This window comes from Melanostigma gelatinosum (assembly GCF_949748355.1).
Source record: "Melanostigma gelatinosum genome assembly, chromosome: 10".
In the NCBI taxonomy this organism is placed as follows: Eukaryota; Metazoa; Chordata; class Actinopteri; order Perciformes; family Zoarcidae; genus Melanostigma; species Melanostigma gelatinosum.
This window is the reverse complement of record NC_136643.1, coordinates 23,829,585-23,847,291: the sequence shown is the minus strand read 5'-3', so window position 1 is coordinate 23,847,291 and position 17,707 is coordinate 23,829,585. Positions and strand designations below refer to the sequence as shown.

The window sequence follows — 17,707 nt, the reverse complement described above, 5'->3', positions numbered from 1 at the left end:
CTGTAGCTCTTAAAAACACCAGCTGCTGTAAACGCAGTACTCTTTATACATGGCAGAGACAATACTACCAAATGCTTGGTTAGCAGTGCATGTACTGGTTATTACAATCCAAATATTCATCTAGAGTCTGCCCATTGTTCTGACACACTGAATTGCCTTTCCACACACAACGCTTGTTTGGCAGTGCCAAGTATCTAAACCTCGGTCTCTGCTCGATCCAAACTGATCCGGACCGCTGCAATAAATGTTTTTTTCCAATTTCATGTAAAGCTTTAATGTAAGCTGTGAACTTTGAGGCGCTATACATATAAAGTGTATCATTATTATCCTTTTTTTTATATAATTATCCGGTCAAAATATGCAATATTATTACTCAGAAGTCATAGAATTATGAGGAAAAATCCACAGTTCATTAACATAATGATATTAAACTGCAGTGGTGAAACCTGCAGACGCTGGTAACATAAACGAATTATGTTTTATTTAACGTATTGGAACAAAAATAAATGTTTTCTTGAAGAATTAAACAAAAGAACCCAAAACAACACAGTAGACATATGTGTTTTGTGTAGTGTAGCATGTGCTTGTGACAGAACTTGTGTTTTGTACTATTTTATTTAAAAATGTATTTGGCAAGACTGCATGATGATGATTGATTCAGTGCACAAAATGTACATCTCAAACTATATATTTCTGCTGTTGATGTACTTTAGTAGATGAGCATTTACATAAACGCAATAAACACTATCTAGGGTTAAAAATATTTAAGTTTTAAAATCGCTGGGATAAATTCATAAATTGATTTATCCTTGAATATTTGCACTGTAATAAATGCAAAACCACTTGTTTGGGCGACCAAAAATATGCCAACAATATGTTATAGTATTCCTTAAGAATAGTTAAATTACATATAATGAGCAAGTAAACAATTATCAGATTATTGAGTAAAGGTCATTTTTATTATATTATATGTTAAATTTGCAACAATGTGTTTAACTAATACAGATATAAGACATAATACACGTTTCTGTTGTGGATGAATAATAACTTAAACCATATTTTTGACCTGAATTATGACCTTGTGAAGTACTCTCTGAATCAGGATCTGTGCAGAACTGTTTGTGGCTCACAGGCAACATGTTGATGTGAAAATGTCTTTAACTATCAACGTCTAATGTTTTGTAAAGTTTTTGCAAAATATTCATATTGCACAACACGTGTCCCTGCCGATGTTATGATCTCACACCAATCTGTCTTGGGATGTAGACTGTGTTGAACAATACTGGTGGACACGAGAATACGACACTCAAGGCTGTTCAGGTGTCATGTAACGTAACACGAAAGAACACAGACGTCACCGTTTTGGGTAATAAATACTTTTATTAATTTGAGTGCAACACTCAGGGTTCTGGGGAGGAGCACAGATGTTCAAATGGGAGATGCAGGTGGGAGACTGAAGAGTTCTCGAATCTTCTGGAACTCTAAATTTCATGAGGGTTCTGGAAATAACTCTGGAAGTATTTGGGATTTTGGTTTGGGGCTTTGGAATCTTGTGAGGGTCCTAGAACTCAATGTTCTGGAGCTAGATTTCTCTGAAGGACTCTCGAACTTTGGTGTCTTTAGCAATCACAAAACTCTCTTAGGGGCATGGTCACCGCTGTTCTAGAACTCTGTGATCCTGCGGAAGGATCCCACAGCAGGGGAGGTGGCGCCCCAGTCTGTGTAGTTGTGGTACTCGCCACGTTCCAGGAAGTACTGGTGTCCGTGGTAGTTGGGCTGCTCGTAGAGGACCCACGCGCCATCCGTGACCACAGAGGAGTGGACTTCCTGGAACTTGAAGGCCTCGTAAACCGACGCGCAATCCTCAGCGCACTGACCTGCGAAATCCTTCTTTTCGTAGAACCTGATCTTCCAGGACTTTCCATATACCTTGAAAGAGTCAGTGAAGTAGAGTTGGGGAAATCACGTTAGTGTTTGGTATCTCAATCATTTGAACTATCTCTGTGTCCTCTTTCACTTGGCTCACACCTACAAACAGGTTTCTTGGCTGTTTTCCTAGTTTCCTCAAATAATTGAAGTGGAAAGCACCCTGCTGCCAAATCATGAGCCTTTTATCTCTCCTTTTTCTCTGTTGGCCTTTGACTGATTACTGCTTGGTTGGTGCACCCTGTGGTATTTGACTGCAGCTGGGCACTCTCCTGCAAAACATTAACCCACAAATGTTGTCAAATCAAGTTGTGTCCTTGGTTTTACGTAAACTACTACCCATTTCGACTTGTGTTTTACTCAATCTACTGCTGTATGTGGTAAATGTATCCCTGCTCAATACAACTGATGCATAAACAATATGATCACCTGAATAGGACAATCGCTACTAAATGATGACTTTCAAAGCTGTGACCTGTTTGTTATCTACTTGTTGAGCTTACATTTTTGATCGAGCGACATGACTTGATGCTGTCATTGAATCCCATCCACTGTTGGGGATCACGGTACTCCCCGGGGCTCAGGATGTACTGGTTGCCAGTGTAGTTGGGACGCTCGTACAGCACCCAGCAGCCACTCTCCACCTTAATGGAGTTGCAACGGCCGAAGTAGGAGCGCAGGTCGGGACAGTCGGTGCTGCACTCATGGCGTCGGCCTTCGAACTTCTTATCCTCAAAGAATGCAATCTGGATGGAAGGAAACGGACCGATCCTGGTAAACTATCATCCCAGCATTGTAAGAAATACAACAACGGCATATTGTTGTGCCTGGCTGCCATTTAAATGACAACAAACTTGACAGAAATCAGCTTACGTGCAATTACTGCCCGAAATGCAGAATGTGCAGACGAGGGGGAACTATTGTGATCTAAATGAGCTTGATTTGCATATCAGCAAAACGGTTTGGTCAAGTTTGATTTCCCTTTGTCCACATGTGATGGCCTCATATCAAAGTACTGATTAAGGCCAACAGCCATCCTAATGATGCCGGTGTGTATCGTTTCCGTTGCGTTCATTGTTATTTGGTCAACATCAGAAGACTTTTTTTTATGGGATGGGAAATTATTTGGTAGATTGTTGTCATTTTGCCTTCTTGCAGGATGAGATTATATCATCATGATGGTGAATGCAGTCTTTCATTCTTGGACGACGGTTGCCGGTAATAAACCGTGAAACCGTCTTACCTTCTTATTCCATGATTACACACTTAAGCGTCTTGTGACCAGTTGGTTAAATAAGTAGTTGATTGTCAGTTAAGCATTGCATGCGGAATTCTAGATTCTTAAAACAGATTTCATTAAACCCAACACCTTGCTCCACCCCAACAGTGACTTTTTTTAAAGGACACGAGTTTAATCCCACCTGAAGCTGCAGTGTCGTCTGCTCAAGGGTTAACTCGCAGCAGCGAAAGCTCAGGTGTAACTAACAACATTAACGATGACCTCGTTCGGCGGATTGCAGCCATGTATTGATATGATAAATGACACCTGTGTTGGAAATGTCCAAACGTCTGCAGTGAGAAGGTTTTATTTAAGAGCTGAATGAAGCCGATGTTTTATTTGTTTTTACTGCCGCAGCAGAAGACAACAGGATGCAGAGTAAGAGAAGAAGTCCTGATTTGAACCTGGGATGTTGTGGTTTAATGAACCATGACCTCATTAAGCCTTTTGTTGTTGCATTATACAGTAATGGCGCCATTTAAAAAAAAGAAATAACTTAAGGCTTCACAGGATTAGCTGGATATTATGATCTGAAGAAATATCTAAATAAGCAGTTTGTAAGCAGTTTTTGGTTAGTAATGAAAAGAAAACATTGAATTGCATTTAGGTACAATGCATGTCGGCTCACCGTCACACTGTCACGGCTTACTGGGACACCTGATCAGAATAGAACCATCGTTCACGTTTATTCGTCACACCTGTGGTTTTCCTGCTTTAACAAGTCAAAATGTGATAAAAGTGATTTAAAGTAATTTACTCATACCAACCTTTGTAAGCTGTTCTATGTACTGAGTCTTTCTAAATACATCATTTGTAGCCCAGTAGAGCTAGATGTATTCAATCACTATGGTTTTCATGCCCCACTGGTATTAAAATAAACAAACACAGATATCACTGAGATGAAAAAATTACTTTTCTTGGCATCCAGGTAAGAGTTAATATTAAGGGACCTTAAAATAAACTCATAGCCATTTGAAATGAGTCGTCCCTATTCTTAAGACAACCGCGGTCTGAACGAGTGCCACATTCAAACGAAGCATGCCAAATCCATTCAGACAGACAGACTCCTGCCTTGTGTCTTCCACCCATTTCCCTCTCCCTTTGTTCTGGATCAGGATGGCACAAATGAAATTGACAGCGATCGCAGAGCTGCTTATTCATCAGCTTCCAGATCATTTGAATGACAAAACCCTGTTACGGCGCGTATAAAGTATAAAAGCCGCCTGGTATAAAAGCCACAGGTTGTTGGACAGATTCCCACGAACACAGATCATCAAACATGGGCAAGGTTTGTAGGGAGTAGAGCAGAAAACAAGCACTTTTCAGTTCAGGAGGAATGTAAACAAGTGGGGAAAGATAATAGAGAAGGACATGAAAGAATCTAAGCTTACTGAAGTAAAAGGAAAAGTCAAAAGAGACAAATTCAGGCCCATTCCAAATCAGTTCGTTCTGTTTTTCTTTTCCACAGATCACCTTCTACGAGGAGAAGAACTTCCAGGGTCGCTCCTATGAGTGCATGAGCGACTGCTCCGACATGACCTCCTACCTGAGCAAGTGCCAGTCCTGCAGGGTGGAGAGCGGCTGCTTCGTGATCTACGACCGCACCAACTACACGGGGAGCCAGTACTTCCTCAGGAGGGGCGAGTACGCCGACCACATGACTTTTGGCATGAGTGACTCCATCCGATCCTGCCGTTTGATTCCTCAGGTATCGAAGGATTTTGAGAAAGATAAACTAGTAATCTTTAATGTCTAAGTAACATTATATTGATTCAAAATAGTCAAATAAGTTGCTATTGGTATTTATTTCCTCTTTGTGCTCATCCACAGCACAGAGGCTCTTACAGGATGAAGATCTACGAGAGGGAGAGCTTCCAGGGTCAGAGTCACGAGCTGATGGAGGACTGTGACAACATCCAGGACCGCTACCGCATGAACGAGTGCCAGTCCTGCAACGTGATGGACGGCCACTGGCTGATGTACGAGCAGCCCCAGTACAGAGGCAAGATGATGTACATGAGGCCCGGAGAGTACAGGAGCTTCAGGGACATGGGATTCAGCGGCATGAGGCTCAGCTCCGTCAGGCGTATAATGGATGCCTGTTGAAGCAGAGAAAAATAAATGTGTTGAATAAAATGAAAGAGGAATCAAACGTCATCGTGTTGTCTTGTGTGAAATAGAAGGTGTGTGTTTGAGGGTGAAATCTGCATAAGCTAGCGCATCATATTCATCCAGCTTAGTCACACATTCTATGACAGTATTAAATATACTCCAAATTACACACCTGCTAAATAGCATGCCATATATATGTAAATACAGGAAATATAAAGATGCATATTGTTTTATGAGGTTTTGTACAAAGCAAATCGTTTATTTGACAACAAAAATCTTCTTCCTGATGATGATAAATCTTTTCATGTTGTATTTTCATACACTAAAAAACTCAAGTCACATGTCCGCTACTAGAAATCCATGTTGTTACTTCGTTAATTATTCTTCATTATGTACACAATATTTGCTCATAATGCATTTAGCATTCTGAAAAGTCACGTTATAGAATCCACAATGTGTAATATTTTAACTCTAGTCGTCCAAACAGAAGAGCAGGAGTCTTAAAAACATCGGACCTCAGATTTTAGTTTAGTTACTGATAAAAGCTAATCATCAGTTCTTGTACTTATGTACTTCAGTCTCTTCTTTTCTTTCTGCCTGTGATGATGTCACCCATAATATTACATTTTATCAATAATATGTAATGACCGTCACTCTTTACAACAAACAACACACACATTCAGACTGCATCATGTCCAATACTTTAAGTATAGATTTAAAAATCATAGTGGAAACATATTACTTGCTGATTCCTTCAAAATATTATCTTCAATGTTGTCGGATAAAATGTGACATCCTACAGAGAGGGTATGTGTTAACACTTGTATATTATTACTGAATTAATATTAATATTTTACTGGTGTATTATTTAAAATAACCGTTAAATAATAGAAAGCATACAGTGTAAAGACACAATAAAAGTCCTGCATTGTAAATGCAAAAGTATGTAAGTATGATGAGGAAATTGTATTACTTTTATTTTTATAAAACCGGAGTTACAAGGTGCTTTACAGCTGCTGAGAAAATACAGAACCATAAAACAGTTGATTGTTAAACAATCATACATTATATCATTGAATCATGATAACTGATGTGTTCATGTGTAGCATTGTACTGTTGTATCTGGTTGATGTGGAGCTCGTAAACAAATGTATACACTTATTGTTGTTTCATTAATAAAAATGTGTCTTTATGGGAAAAAATACAACATTTCCCTCTGAAATATAATGGAGCAGAAGTCTAAATTAGCAAAAAATTGAAATACACAAGTTTGTACTTTACACTACTGTCCTCACAGACCCAAGAACACACAAAGAGTCCGAGCAGATACGTGTGCTGCTGTCACTCGACAGTTGGCACTGCACCAGATGCATACAGTCTAGAATAATATCCATTTACAGACTCATTTAACAAACATCATAGCCCCCTGTATGCTACGCTGCTGAGTAAGATATTCAAAACAATGGCTCCATAGATCATTTCGCTATCATGACGGGTATAAAAGTGACACCGCGTTTGGCTGAGCAAAGTACCCGTGCAATCAGGGATAGGACCGAACACCAAAATGGGCAAAGTAAGAGTTCATTTTTACATAACATGGGTTGACAAATATTTGAACATAGCATTTAAAATAGTTTTAAAATGTGCCGTTTGTCTTTCAGATCATCTTCTACGAGGACAAGAACTTCCAGGGTCGCTCCTATGAGACCAGCAGCGACTGCGCTGAGCTGACTTCTTATCTGAGCCGCTGCAACTCCTGCAGGGTGGAGAGCGGCTGCTTCATGGTCTACGAACGTCCAAACTACACGGGCCACCAGATGCTGGCGAGGAGGGGCGAGTACCCCGACAACCAGCGCCTGATGGGAATGACCATGAGCGACTGCATCCGTTCCAGCCGCATGATCCCCACGGTATGAAGCTCTGTGTTGAACAATGAGGTTGAAGATGGAAATCAACTTTCCAAAATAGCACAAAGTGATCTTTTGTATCTCTCTCTCATGTGTCATTTTACAGCACAGAGGTCCATTCAGGATGAGGATCTACGAGAGGGAGAACTTCAGAGGCCAGATGAATGAGGTGATGGACGACTGCGACTCCATCCTGGATCGCCTCCGCATGTCCGACTGCCAGTCTGCCAACGTGATGGACGGCCACTGGCTGATGTACGAGCAGCCCCAGTACAGAGGCAGGATGCTCTACCTGAGGCCCGGCGAGTACAGGAGCATGAGAGACATGGGAACGGGTCCCATGGACATGAGGATCGGATCCATGCGGCGTATCATGGACTCCTGTTAAAGAACAGAACGGGCTCGAGACGTGAAATTGCAATCAACTAAGTATTAACACAGATTTACTATTATTATTGCGTTAAGGGAGGAAATTTGGGCACAAAATTTGATAAAAAAATTGCATGAATTATCATCAATTGTTCTGGTACGTCACAGGACAGTTTGGGCTGTAGTGAATGCTGCTGTTCTAATAACTGTATCCCACAGCCAGGTCTTCAGAGACTTCTTCTTCTACCTATGAAATGTGTTATGTCATATATGATGCACCTGACATTAAAAATGAATTTCAAAGGATGAAAGTGGAAGCTGTTTGACTGTGCATGATGTTCTACACGTTTCCTGAAATCACTGCAATAGATACATAACAAAATATGGTTTATTTCAAAATTAAAGAACAAAAAGAAGTACGGCAAGTAGTGTTCGACCAGCATATCACTATTTAGTCTTAAAGAGTTGAAATCACATGATCACTTGTAGTATAAACTAGAAAACTCCGCAGGAAATTTTGACAGTGTGGCTGCTACTGCCCGAAGAAGTCGCAATATATATATATATATATATACACGCCGATATTACCGGTAGTAACTAAGCATGTATTTTCAAGGTACACCACATGCTCTGTGTGTTTCACTGTGAGAGAGATGTAGAGAATACAATGGTTGTATTGCCTTGTTTAATTGCCATTGCAACAGGAAATGAATCAATGAATGACTGAAAGAATGGTTTTTGGAATGTATTGTCAATGTATCATACATAACTACACCCAACCCACTTACAAGTAACCACAAATTCATACAAGGCAGGACCTGAGTGCAGTGTACACATTTTAACAGAAAGAAAATACAAAAACAACTGAGCTAATTCTGAGCTTAATGTTAAGATACAGTTACTCCAAGGGGCTTTTATTTTGAAAGGGTGGGACTGGTTGGGCGAGAGGAGACATAATCGTAATGGACCTGGTGTTAGAGGCAGACTGATTAAGAAACGTTACAGTAAACAGTGATTTTGAACAAAACTCCTGCCTCCTTTTAACAAAAAGCAAGAGTCTGAGTGCCAAAGTATGGGTACCATGAGAAAGATAAGACTCTGCCGAACGCGGTGATGTGGTTTTTATGTTTGTGGTGTTAAAAATGCGAGCTCTAGAGCGATATACAAAACTGGTACCGTCTGCTTTCTTTGAGAGATGAGTGGTCAGGTTTAACATGGAGTCTAATGGAGCAGTTGGTTGGCGTTCATGTCGCTCTGCGGCTCTTTGAGCCAAATGTGTAAGTCTGTTGGATTCCAATGACATCTGCGTGCGACCGACACAACATTTCCAAGCTTTTTGGCCAAAAATGGTGAATAAAGAGTAAAAATTGTGGGACCTGGAGCAATTTCTTTGGAAAAATCACAGAATATTTTCCTGCTCCGCTCCACTCTGACAGTTATGTCATCACTCTAGCGCTGAACATTCCGTGTAATACACACCCATTATAAAATCTGAAACAGACCCAGAATGTTCCTGAAACTTAATCTGTGACATCATGAAAACTGTGCTAGCCATCAAAATGTCCATTTGGCTCAATAAAGTGCAGCGTTTTGTCTACGTTTTAAACTTTGAATCATGTTTCTACCTTGAAGTATGGCTCGTCAATATGGGCCCAAAGTTAAGTTTTTTTTTTTGCTTTCTTCACGCCGAAAGGGCAACGGTCATGTTAGGTAACGATGTTAATTTGTGGCATTGCGAGTGTACATATGGTCTTTTTTATTTCATATACTTTCAATTACGGTTTTATTTTTTTTACTTTTTTCTATTCATCTGTACTTATTTCTGTCTATATGTTGCTGCGATACTCACATTTACCTCTCTGGGAACCAATAAATGATTATATCTTGTTTTTACTGACATCATGTTGTCTCATTTGCTGCTGTAACACTGCACACTTCCCACTGTGAGGCTAATAAAGGATTATCTTATCTTAACGGCTTATCTTATTGTCATATTTCCTTTGCTGTTCCACAGCTAAACAGCCCACAGCAAATAATCCTAACCCACCAGTCCATATTTGATTTATGATCGCAAGTGTCAACTATTGACATCAAACACATGTTCTACTACAGTGGTTCTCAACCTTTTTTCAGTGATGTACCCCTGTGAAATATGTTTTCAGCCAAGTACCCCCTAACCAGTGTCAGATTTATTAAACTGTCAACACTGGAGATTGCATTGTTTAGGATAATGAAATTGAATAGCCTACTGAATATACGATTCAGTTTATGAATTTACACTTATTTTTCAAGGATTTTTGAATGGATGCTAATTTTAAATATATTTTAAAAACATCTCACATACCCCCAGGAGTGCCTTCACGTACCCCCATGGCCAAACGTACCCCCGATTGAGAACCACTGTTCTACTATGTGTCAGACTAACATAAGTTGCCAATAGCTGGTTCAAAGTTGGTAAAATATCTAGATTTAGCTCTAAAGTTCTAAATGACAAAAAGGCATGATTTTCAAAATGACCCATCGTATAAATGTTTCATAATCGTTTTATAATATATAACATATTAAATATAACGAAATATATCCACTGTATGTCACCATATATGCTCTTATTCAGAATGTTGAAGTCAAATCATCATAAACCGAATAATTATATAACATTCAACTCGCATTTATTATTTGATATATTTAATACAATTTATATTGAATTGTATTTGTGAGAAAATACTTCCAATCATTTGGTAAGTAAAATACGTTGAGTACACTGAAATATAGAGCTGGGTGTCATAATACAGTTGGAAGCTTCTCTTTATATGTCAGACAACAATACTGCACGTGTACAGTACACGCATTTCCACCAGAGTGGCACAGTAGTGGATAATAACCCTTTAGCATCCTGCTGCTCAGTAGGCTTCTATGGCATGCTGCTGGCTCAGGGGTTTGCACAATAGAAGCCCGACATACTTTTTTCACATTGAGCAAGTATAAAAGTAACGGTTAGCACCGACAGGAGAACACAGCAGCCACAGCTCAGTCCTGAGGACCAACCCAAAATTAATCATGACCATGGGCAAGGTAGGTATTTAGGAAAGATCCACCCATTACAAAAAAATCCCTTCAATCTCTATTCACTCATTATTGCAGAGTCATTAAAAAAAAGCCTCTCGGAGCTCCCTGAAAATGGTGCTAATGAAGCATCGGTGTGCTTTCAGATCATCTTCTACGAGGACAGGAACTTCCAGGGTCGCCAGTATGAGACCAGCAGCGATTGCCCTGAGCTGACCTCCTTCCTGAGCAGGTGTCACTCCTGCAGGGTGGAGAGCGGCTGCTTCATGGTCTACGACCGCCCCAACTACATGGGGAGCCAGTACTTCATGAGGAGGGGCGAGTACGCCGACTACATGAGCATGATGGGCATGAGGGACTGCATCAGGTCTTGCCGTACCATCCCCATGGTACAGTAGGGTTTTCATTCTCTAGATTGTAAAACCTCCAGATATCTTTGAATGTTTTTTTGCTGATCTTTTTTTTTTTTTACCCTTAAATGTTTTCTCTACAGCACAGAGGATCCTACAAGATGAAGATCTACGAGAGGGAGAACTTCGGTGGTCAGAGTCACGAGCTGATGGAGGACTGCGACAACATCCAGGACCGCTACCGCATGAACGAGTGCCAGTCCTGCAACGTGATGGACGGCCACTGGCTGATGTACGAGCAGCCCCACTACAGAGGCAAGCAGATGTACATGAGGCCCGGAGAGTACAAGAGCTTCAGGGACATGGGCATGAGCGGCATGAGGTTCATGAGCATGAAGCGCATCACTGATTCCTGCAACTAAATTTTCACTGAATTCCATGAAATAAAATCTTTCTACTCTGCTATCTAGACTTGTTTCACTGATTGTTTTGAGAACCGGGCAGTAACAGAGGGGATGTCAACGGGAAGGGATGGGCATCAATGGGTGTCAATGATCATGAGGCACATCCCTATATGTGGCAAACTTTCATGCATGTAAGACCTGCATAACAATGGAAAATAAAGATTATATTTCTACAATTTCTTTCACGAGTCTTGTTATTAAATATTGCACATTTGCAATTTGATGGTATTCAATTCAAATGTATTTCGTTTTGCTTCAAATTCCCTCACAGATAATGTTTGCATTCAGATGACAAATAATCCTACAGTGAATAGCGTCTTCCAGAAAATGTAGAGACAAGTGCTTAGTCCGTTCGAGCAGGTTAATAGGATCACATCATATCCCATGTCAACCTTTATATTGGCTATAACTGCTTTAAATTTGTTCTTCTTGACGCTTAAACTTTTTCTGATGAGAAAATGGTTTAGCAGAAGCTGCGATCTACTAACGTCATAATACATTGTCAGTTTACTCGGTATTGGCAGGAATACAGTTATATATTATCTGCTGTGGAGTTATCGCCGTTTGGACTCCAAAGACAGACCAGACATTCATAACAAAAAGCCATGTAAACCATTGACTTGCATTATAGGAATAGCAGGATGTTTTTTGAGGTTGAGCAACACTTGGGCCAAAAGGTCAGGATACAGTAACTCAGCCTCGGCTGCAACAAGGGGGGCACTTCACCCTTTGCGGGTGCAGTTCCTTTTTGTCCTATTTGTGCGGCCGCAAAATCCGCACAATCATTTTGTGAATCCTTGCCAGACAGATTAAGAAGAGAGTAAAGCTAATTTCCTGGGCTTTAGAGGAACTAGAATCAGAGTGTAGAGGTGGAGGCTGGGGTGAAGGTGGGGTTGATTAAATGATGCTTTCTGTGAGTAGTTAGTTGCAAAGATCTCTGATACTTATTTTAGTTTACAAATCTGACTGATGCATGGTTGAGTGTTGTTAGTTCATTAAAAACTGGCTGTGGTTGAGCTGATGTTCAGCTTCTTTTTTTATACTTAAATATTTTATTAAGGTTTTTTTTTGTTGCAAAGAAAAACAAATCCCAAACAAGTAAGAAATAATACTAGCAATTCATGCACCTGGCAAAAAGGCCAGGAGGAAATACATTTGAACAAATAGTTCAATTAAACAAAAACAAAAACAAAATACATCAAAACAACCATGCAGCATGCCAGCTGATGTTCAGTTTCATTGTTCTGGGCAGCAGTTTGTTACCTTTGAAGTATATGAAGCTAAAGTATTTTTAAACGACAACTCCTCACACAATAAATTATGCCTTTACTGACATGTTTGTAGTTTGACTCCCTGAAAATGAACAGTAATAACTTGAGAAATGGTTCTGCTCAACTTAGCAAAAGCTGAAAAGAAGCCAACAAGTAATGAGACAGAAAATGAATCATAGACACGAGCTACAAGATGAAAACTAATCCAAAAATGAAGCTGCTTTTTGTGGCTAGCTGTTCATATAAATGACCCTACCTATAGTACATCAGTCATGCCTGGTCAAAAAAACTCTATGTGTGGAAATGTTATGTTTGAATCGTGCTAGTATGAGTCAGAGGTCCAATATTTGTGAAAGTTGAACAGAAGTCGCTGTCTTATATGTGTTCATGGTGTGGAGGGGTGAAGTGTTGCCCATCATGTGGTCACATCAACACTGAGAGTTCAGTTCTATCATTTCAATTACTTCTTTCTGTTGTGGAAAGAAACGTTCAAAGAATTATCAATTGGCGAATTTTCGCCTCCCGTTTACTTCCATTCTACGCGAGCGTATGGGCGAATACAACATTCAACTTTACAGCCTCAATCTCTAGCAAACACGTGTGTGTGCTTAAATCCCGCTTGGCACAAAAAAAAGTCGCGTCAGCAGGAGATGGTCCTAATGGCCCCGATGAAATGATAGGAAGATCTCCAGGATTTCAGCTTTGAACAGACCACCGTAATAATAATAAAAAGGGTGCATTGGATATGCATGCAGAATAATGAGCATGTCGAGTGAGTGTAGCAGCACGTTTTCAGCTGTCTGCCTAAACTGGTTACATGTCAGTGTCAACGCCGGTGCCTCAGAAATGTCAATTACTTTCCCAATAAAAATTGTATTATCTAATGGTTCCGTATTTAATTCATTGTATTCTCTAATAAATAAATAAATACACATGTGTGTATTAAGATATTGAGAATTTTAGGTATTTCGGATTCGTTTTTCAAGTTCTTTATTCACTATGCAAATAAACCCAGTGATAATAATCCCATAACCACAATCATGTCACTCTAAATTGTTTTTTTTCTCAAATCATTTTACTTTGCCATCACCAGTTGAAGGGCAGCGTGTGATATTAGATCATAGTTTATATTACCAGCCTTCAGGGTCGACTATCATGACTTCAGAAGACGATAAAAAAGATCCGGTCAGGATTTAGTTTTAGGACCCGTTTTGTCTGCTGAATGTTCAGCTGATGTAAAATGTAAACTTGTTGGCTTCTAATGTTTTAGGGGAATTAAAAAGTGAGATCAAGCCACAATTGAAGTAATTTTGTCTTTTGACTGGCCTATTAATAGAATTCCAGCAACACATTTTAAACTGTACATTTGCAAACGCCTAAACCATTTTTGAAAGAAAGATGCTCTGTTCTTGCAAAAGGAAAATTCTGTTTAGAGGTTGTGACCATGTTGGTATATTGGTAAGCAAGTGAAAACTATAGGCATCTATAGTAGGTTGCTGGGTCAGGACTTTGAACAATGGAGAGGCACACTGTCTTTGTTTCTGGCCAGGTATAAATGTAACTTGTTCAGACAGGCAGAGTATCAGTTCAAACGCCGTTCTCTGGGAGACCTGGAAAACCACCAAAATCAACATGGGCAAGGTAAGAAAATAAATAGAATTAAATAATAATAAAAAATATTAAATGAATGTTAGTTTGCCTACAAATATGTAAATTAAGATCATCATGTCATTATGTATTTATAACTTTTGTCTATAAAACCCTTTAATATGTTTTCAGATCACCTTCTACGAGGAGAAGAACTTCCAGGGTCGCTCCTATGAGTGCATGAGCGACTGCTCCGACATGACCTCCTACCTGAACAGGTGTCACTCCTGCAGGGTGGAGAGCGGCTGCTTCATGGTCTACGACCGCCCCAACTACATGGGGAGCCAGTACTTCATGAGGAGGGGCGAGTACGCCGACCACATGAGCATGATGGGCATGAGGGACTGCATCAGGTCTTGCCGTATGATCCCCATGGTAGGTTTAAAACAGACCTTAAAAGTTGATCCTTGAGTGATACCTTTTTATCTCTGAAATAATCAATATTTTTCTCTTGTTTCTTCAAAACAGCACAGAGGTCAGTTCAGGATGAAGATCTACGAGAGGGAGAACTTCGGTGGTCAGAGTCACGAGCTGATGGACGACTGTGACCACATCATGGACCGTTACCGCATGAACGAGTGCCAGTCCTGCAACGTGATGGACGGCCACTGGCTGATGTACGAGCAGCCCCAGTACAGAGGCAAGCAGATGTACATGAGGCCCGGAGAGTACAGGAGCTTCAGGGACATGGGCATGAGCGGCATGAGGTTCATGAGCATGAGGCGCATCATGGATTCCTACTACTAAATGTTCACGAAATGTTTCCAAATGCAAATTAAATGAATCATTTCTGCACTTCTTTTTGTCAAGCTTATTGCCCAACTGTCACAACACTGCACTACAGATAATCACAGGTTTGACAATGAAATCAAAATAAACAAGTGAGGCATCTAAATTGTCAAATTGTAGATGACAAGTTAACTAATGGTAGCCACTTAAGAAAGCTAATGTTGGCTAAGGTTTGTTGTTGATGCCTCTTAGCATAAAATTACTTCTCTATTCATGCATTGTTTTTTTAAATATCAGTAGTCAGTTTAAACAGCTACGACTCCAAACGACCTCTTTGGTCAGAAAACGTCTAACCACTGAGCCTACAATTTGTTTTCGGGCACTGCTAGCAGCAAGTACAAGCCTAAGATTACCATGAAGTGACCTAAAACAGTTAACAGTTGAAGTCAGTTCATTCAAATTAAGGTTAAATGTTCGACTAATTCCGCGATTATGGTGCAGTGTTTTGTTCTGCAATGATGAAGCATTGAGATTCGCTGTGTCGTCAGCTCTGATGTCCGACCTCGACTGGCTCCTTCTCCGTACGAATGTTGGCTGAGGCACATGTGGGTATTAAAGTATTTAGATTCATATCTGCTGTACTAAACTGATGGAAAATACAAGCTTCCCATTTGGAATAATTATAATAGATGGCCATAACAACACCTTTAGTATTATTAAAATATTCAGGACACGAGTGTTTCTCCAGTATTTTGAAGGAACACTGCGGATATTACCAACAACAGCTTTTGCTGCTTTGTATGTCAAAGCACATTGTAAACTCTGTTTTTAAAGGTGCCATATAAATAAAGTCATTCAGTGTGGCTTTGTAGCACAAAGGCAGTAAAATGCCTGTGCCAAAGCACACTGTATATAATCCATCGGGCTTAATAATAATAATCTTCAACCGCCAGAAAGTTTGCCGCGCTTCTCCTCACACAGCGTTGCCAACACCTGCGCAAAAAATACATCAAAACATGCGGCCTGATCGGAAATAGTGTGCTATGTATTTTCTAGACAGATTAGCCCAGTGGTTTTCCCGAAAATGGCGTGAAGAGAGCTAAAAATAACACTTAACTTTGGGCTATTGACTGGCGATATATTAACGTAGAACAATGATTTGAAGTTTAAAACGTTGACAAAACGCTGGACTTTATTGAGCCAAATGGGCATTTTGATAGCTAGCACAGTTTTCATGATGTCACAGATTAAGTTTCAGAAACATTTTGGGTCCATTTCAGATTTTATAATGGGTGTGTATTACACGGAATGTTCAGCGCTAGTGTAAGAAATTTGAGTAAAAAACTGTAGTTAGTAGATATAATAAAAGTGTTTAATAATTCATAATTAATAATTCATAGTTAGTCATAATCATAAGGGTTTTGAGCATGCATAATTAAGATAAACATAAACATAAACATGCAGAAGCATGAAACTTCTGCCAAGTTGCAGAAGTATAACTTTCATTTTGAAGGATTATTATAGAAGGGTTTAAAACGTAACTGAAAGTCATTGAATGTGATGATGAACTCAGAGCCAGACAAGTGAATACGCTCCTGGAGGATAGCCAATAGGAATCGGGATAAACGGAGGAGGAGGTGTTTCGAACAGATGTGGGAGGTTTAATTTAAAAGACTTTTTCCCTCGCTCTCTCTCTGTGCCATGGCCCTCGGACGACAGACGTGTTTTCACCGGAGGAGCCGAGCGAGGTTTTTGCAAATGGGGTTTTATTGATTTAATATGTCATTAGGAGTATGTACTCCAATGTATTACTGTAAATGTACTTACATCAGTGGAATTAAATTCCTTATAATTGTAAATCAGTTTCGGTAGCGTTATTATTGCAGTGTGTCGACGGCACAAGGAAGCCGGCCACATGGCTCCGGCCTCCTCTTTGTTATGAGGTAAAAATACTACCTTAACAAATTTGGCAACCACGAAGGGACAGTCTTACCGGCCTCGCTGTGTGTGCTGAAAGCGGCGTTGGTCAAGCAAACATCCCGGGCCCACAATATCGGTAGGCAGAGCCGTTTCATGAAATCTGTGAGGTAGTTTCTAGGAATCTTAGGGGAATCTCTGCTTGGCTAAGCGCTGCTAACGGCTAACGCTCCGTTGCCGGTGGGTACGTTCCAGGAGGAGGCCACGTTCCACTGAGGTAAGTACGATTTGCTGGCTGAAGTATGATGAACTTAAGGGATTAGTCAAGAGTATAAGGATCCTAAGAATTAATTAAAGGCAGACAGCGCTGTGTAAGTAAATCACCACATTGGAATCAAACAAGCTGTGGAACGGGCGAACTGCTTTGCTCATGCTGGGAGCCTCCTTCGGCCCAACATAAGTATTGTTAGGCCTGCAGATAGCTAGTTCAAAAAGCAGTTATGTAGCGAGGCGAACTGAGATATTGTGGCTTTGAGGGGCTTAGGGGTGCAATCCTTTGTGGGCTTAGTCCACGAGTGTCGGGTCTCGTCGCATAAGCTGCTTAGAGAGCTAGGCTAGCGGGAGTTAGCTTCTGAGGCCGCAGGCTCCAGGAAAGACACTCTTGCTCGCTTTG

The 17,707-nt window shown here is 40.3% G+C and overlaps 5 protein-coding genes across 6 annotated transcripts; 4 read left to right on the top strand and 1 right to left on the bottom strand.

The window, feature by feature from the left end:
- Positions 1 to 1,662: 1,662 nt before the first annotated feature.
- Positions 1,663 to 2,962, bottom strand: LOC306783542 (gamma-crystallin M2-like; the record flags this gene model as incomplete). Its single annotated transcript, XM_079277250.1, has 3 exons — positions 1,663 to 1,929; positions 2,430 to 2,672; positions 2,957 to 2,962. The coding sequence occupies 3 exons, from the start codon at positions 2,960 to 2,962 to the stop codon at positions 1,663 to 1,665; spliced, it is 516 nt and encodes a 171-aa protein (XP_079133376.1).
- Positions 2,963 to 4,663: 1,701 nt separating this feature from the next.
- Positions 4,664 to 5,311, top strand: LOC306783386 (gamma-crystallin M3-like; the record flags this gene model as incomplete). Its single annotated transcript, XM_079277009.1, has 2 exons — positions 4,664 to 4,913; positions 5,036 to 5,311. Exons 1-2 carry the CDS (start codon positions 4,722 to 4,724, stop codon positions 5,309 to 5,311), a joined length of 468 nt encoding a protein of 155 aa, XP_079133135.1. The 5' UTR covers positions 4,664 to 4,721.
- A 1,570-nt stretch (positions 5,312 to 6,881) lies between these two features.
- On the top strand, positions 6,882 to 7,612 carry LOC306783541 (gamma-crystallin M3-like; the record flags this gene model as incomplete). The annotated part of the gene is made up of 3 exons (XM_079277249.1): positions 6,882 to 6,890; positions 6,979 to 7,227; positions 7,331 to 7,612. The coding sequence occupies 3 exons, from the start codon at positions 6,882 to 6,884 to the stop codon at positions 7,610 to 7,612; spliced, it is 540 nt and encodes a 179-aa protein (XP_079133375.1).
- Positions 6,985 to 15,135, top strand: LOC306783387 (gamma-crystallin M2-like; the record flags this gene model as incomplete). 2 transcript variants are annotated; one of them, XM_079277011.1, is made up of 3 exons in its annotated part: positions 6,985 to 7,008; positions 14,551 to 14,763; positions 14,857 to 15,135. In XM_079277011.1, the coding sequence occupies exons 2-3, from the start codon at positions 14,569 to 14,571 to the stop codon at positions 15,133 to 15,135; spliced, it is 474 nt and encodes a 157-aa protein (XP_079133137.1). In that variant the 5' UTR covers positions 6,985 to 7,008; positions 14,551 to 14,568. The 2 variants fall into 2 exon arrangements, with proteins under 2 accessions (XP_079133137.1, XP_079133136.1); XM_079277010.1 differs by lacking the exon at positions 6,985 to 7,008 and having other exon boundaries at positions 14,521 to 14,763.
- Positions 10,651 to 11,428, top strand: LOC306783384 (gamma-crystallin M3-like; the record flags this gene model as incomplete). The annotated part of the gene is made up of 3 exons (XM_079277007.1): positions 10,651 to 10,665; positions 10,803 to 11,045; positions 11,150 to 11,428. The coding sequence occupies 3 exons, from the start codon at positions 10,651 to 10,653 to the stop codon at positions 11,426 to 11,428; spliced, it is 537 nt and encodes a 178-aa protein (XP_079133133.1).
- Positions 15,136 to 17,707: the final 2,572 nt, after the last annotated feature.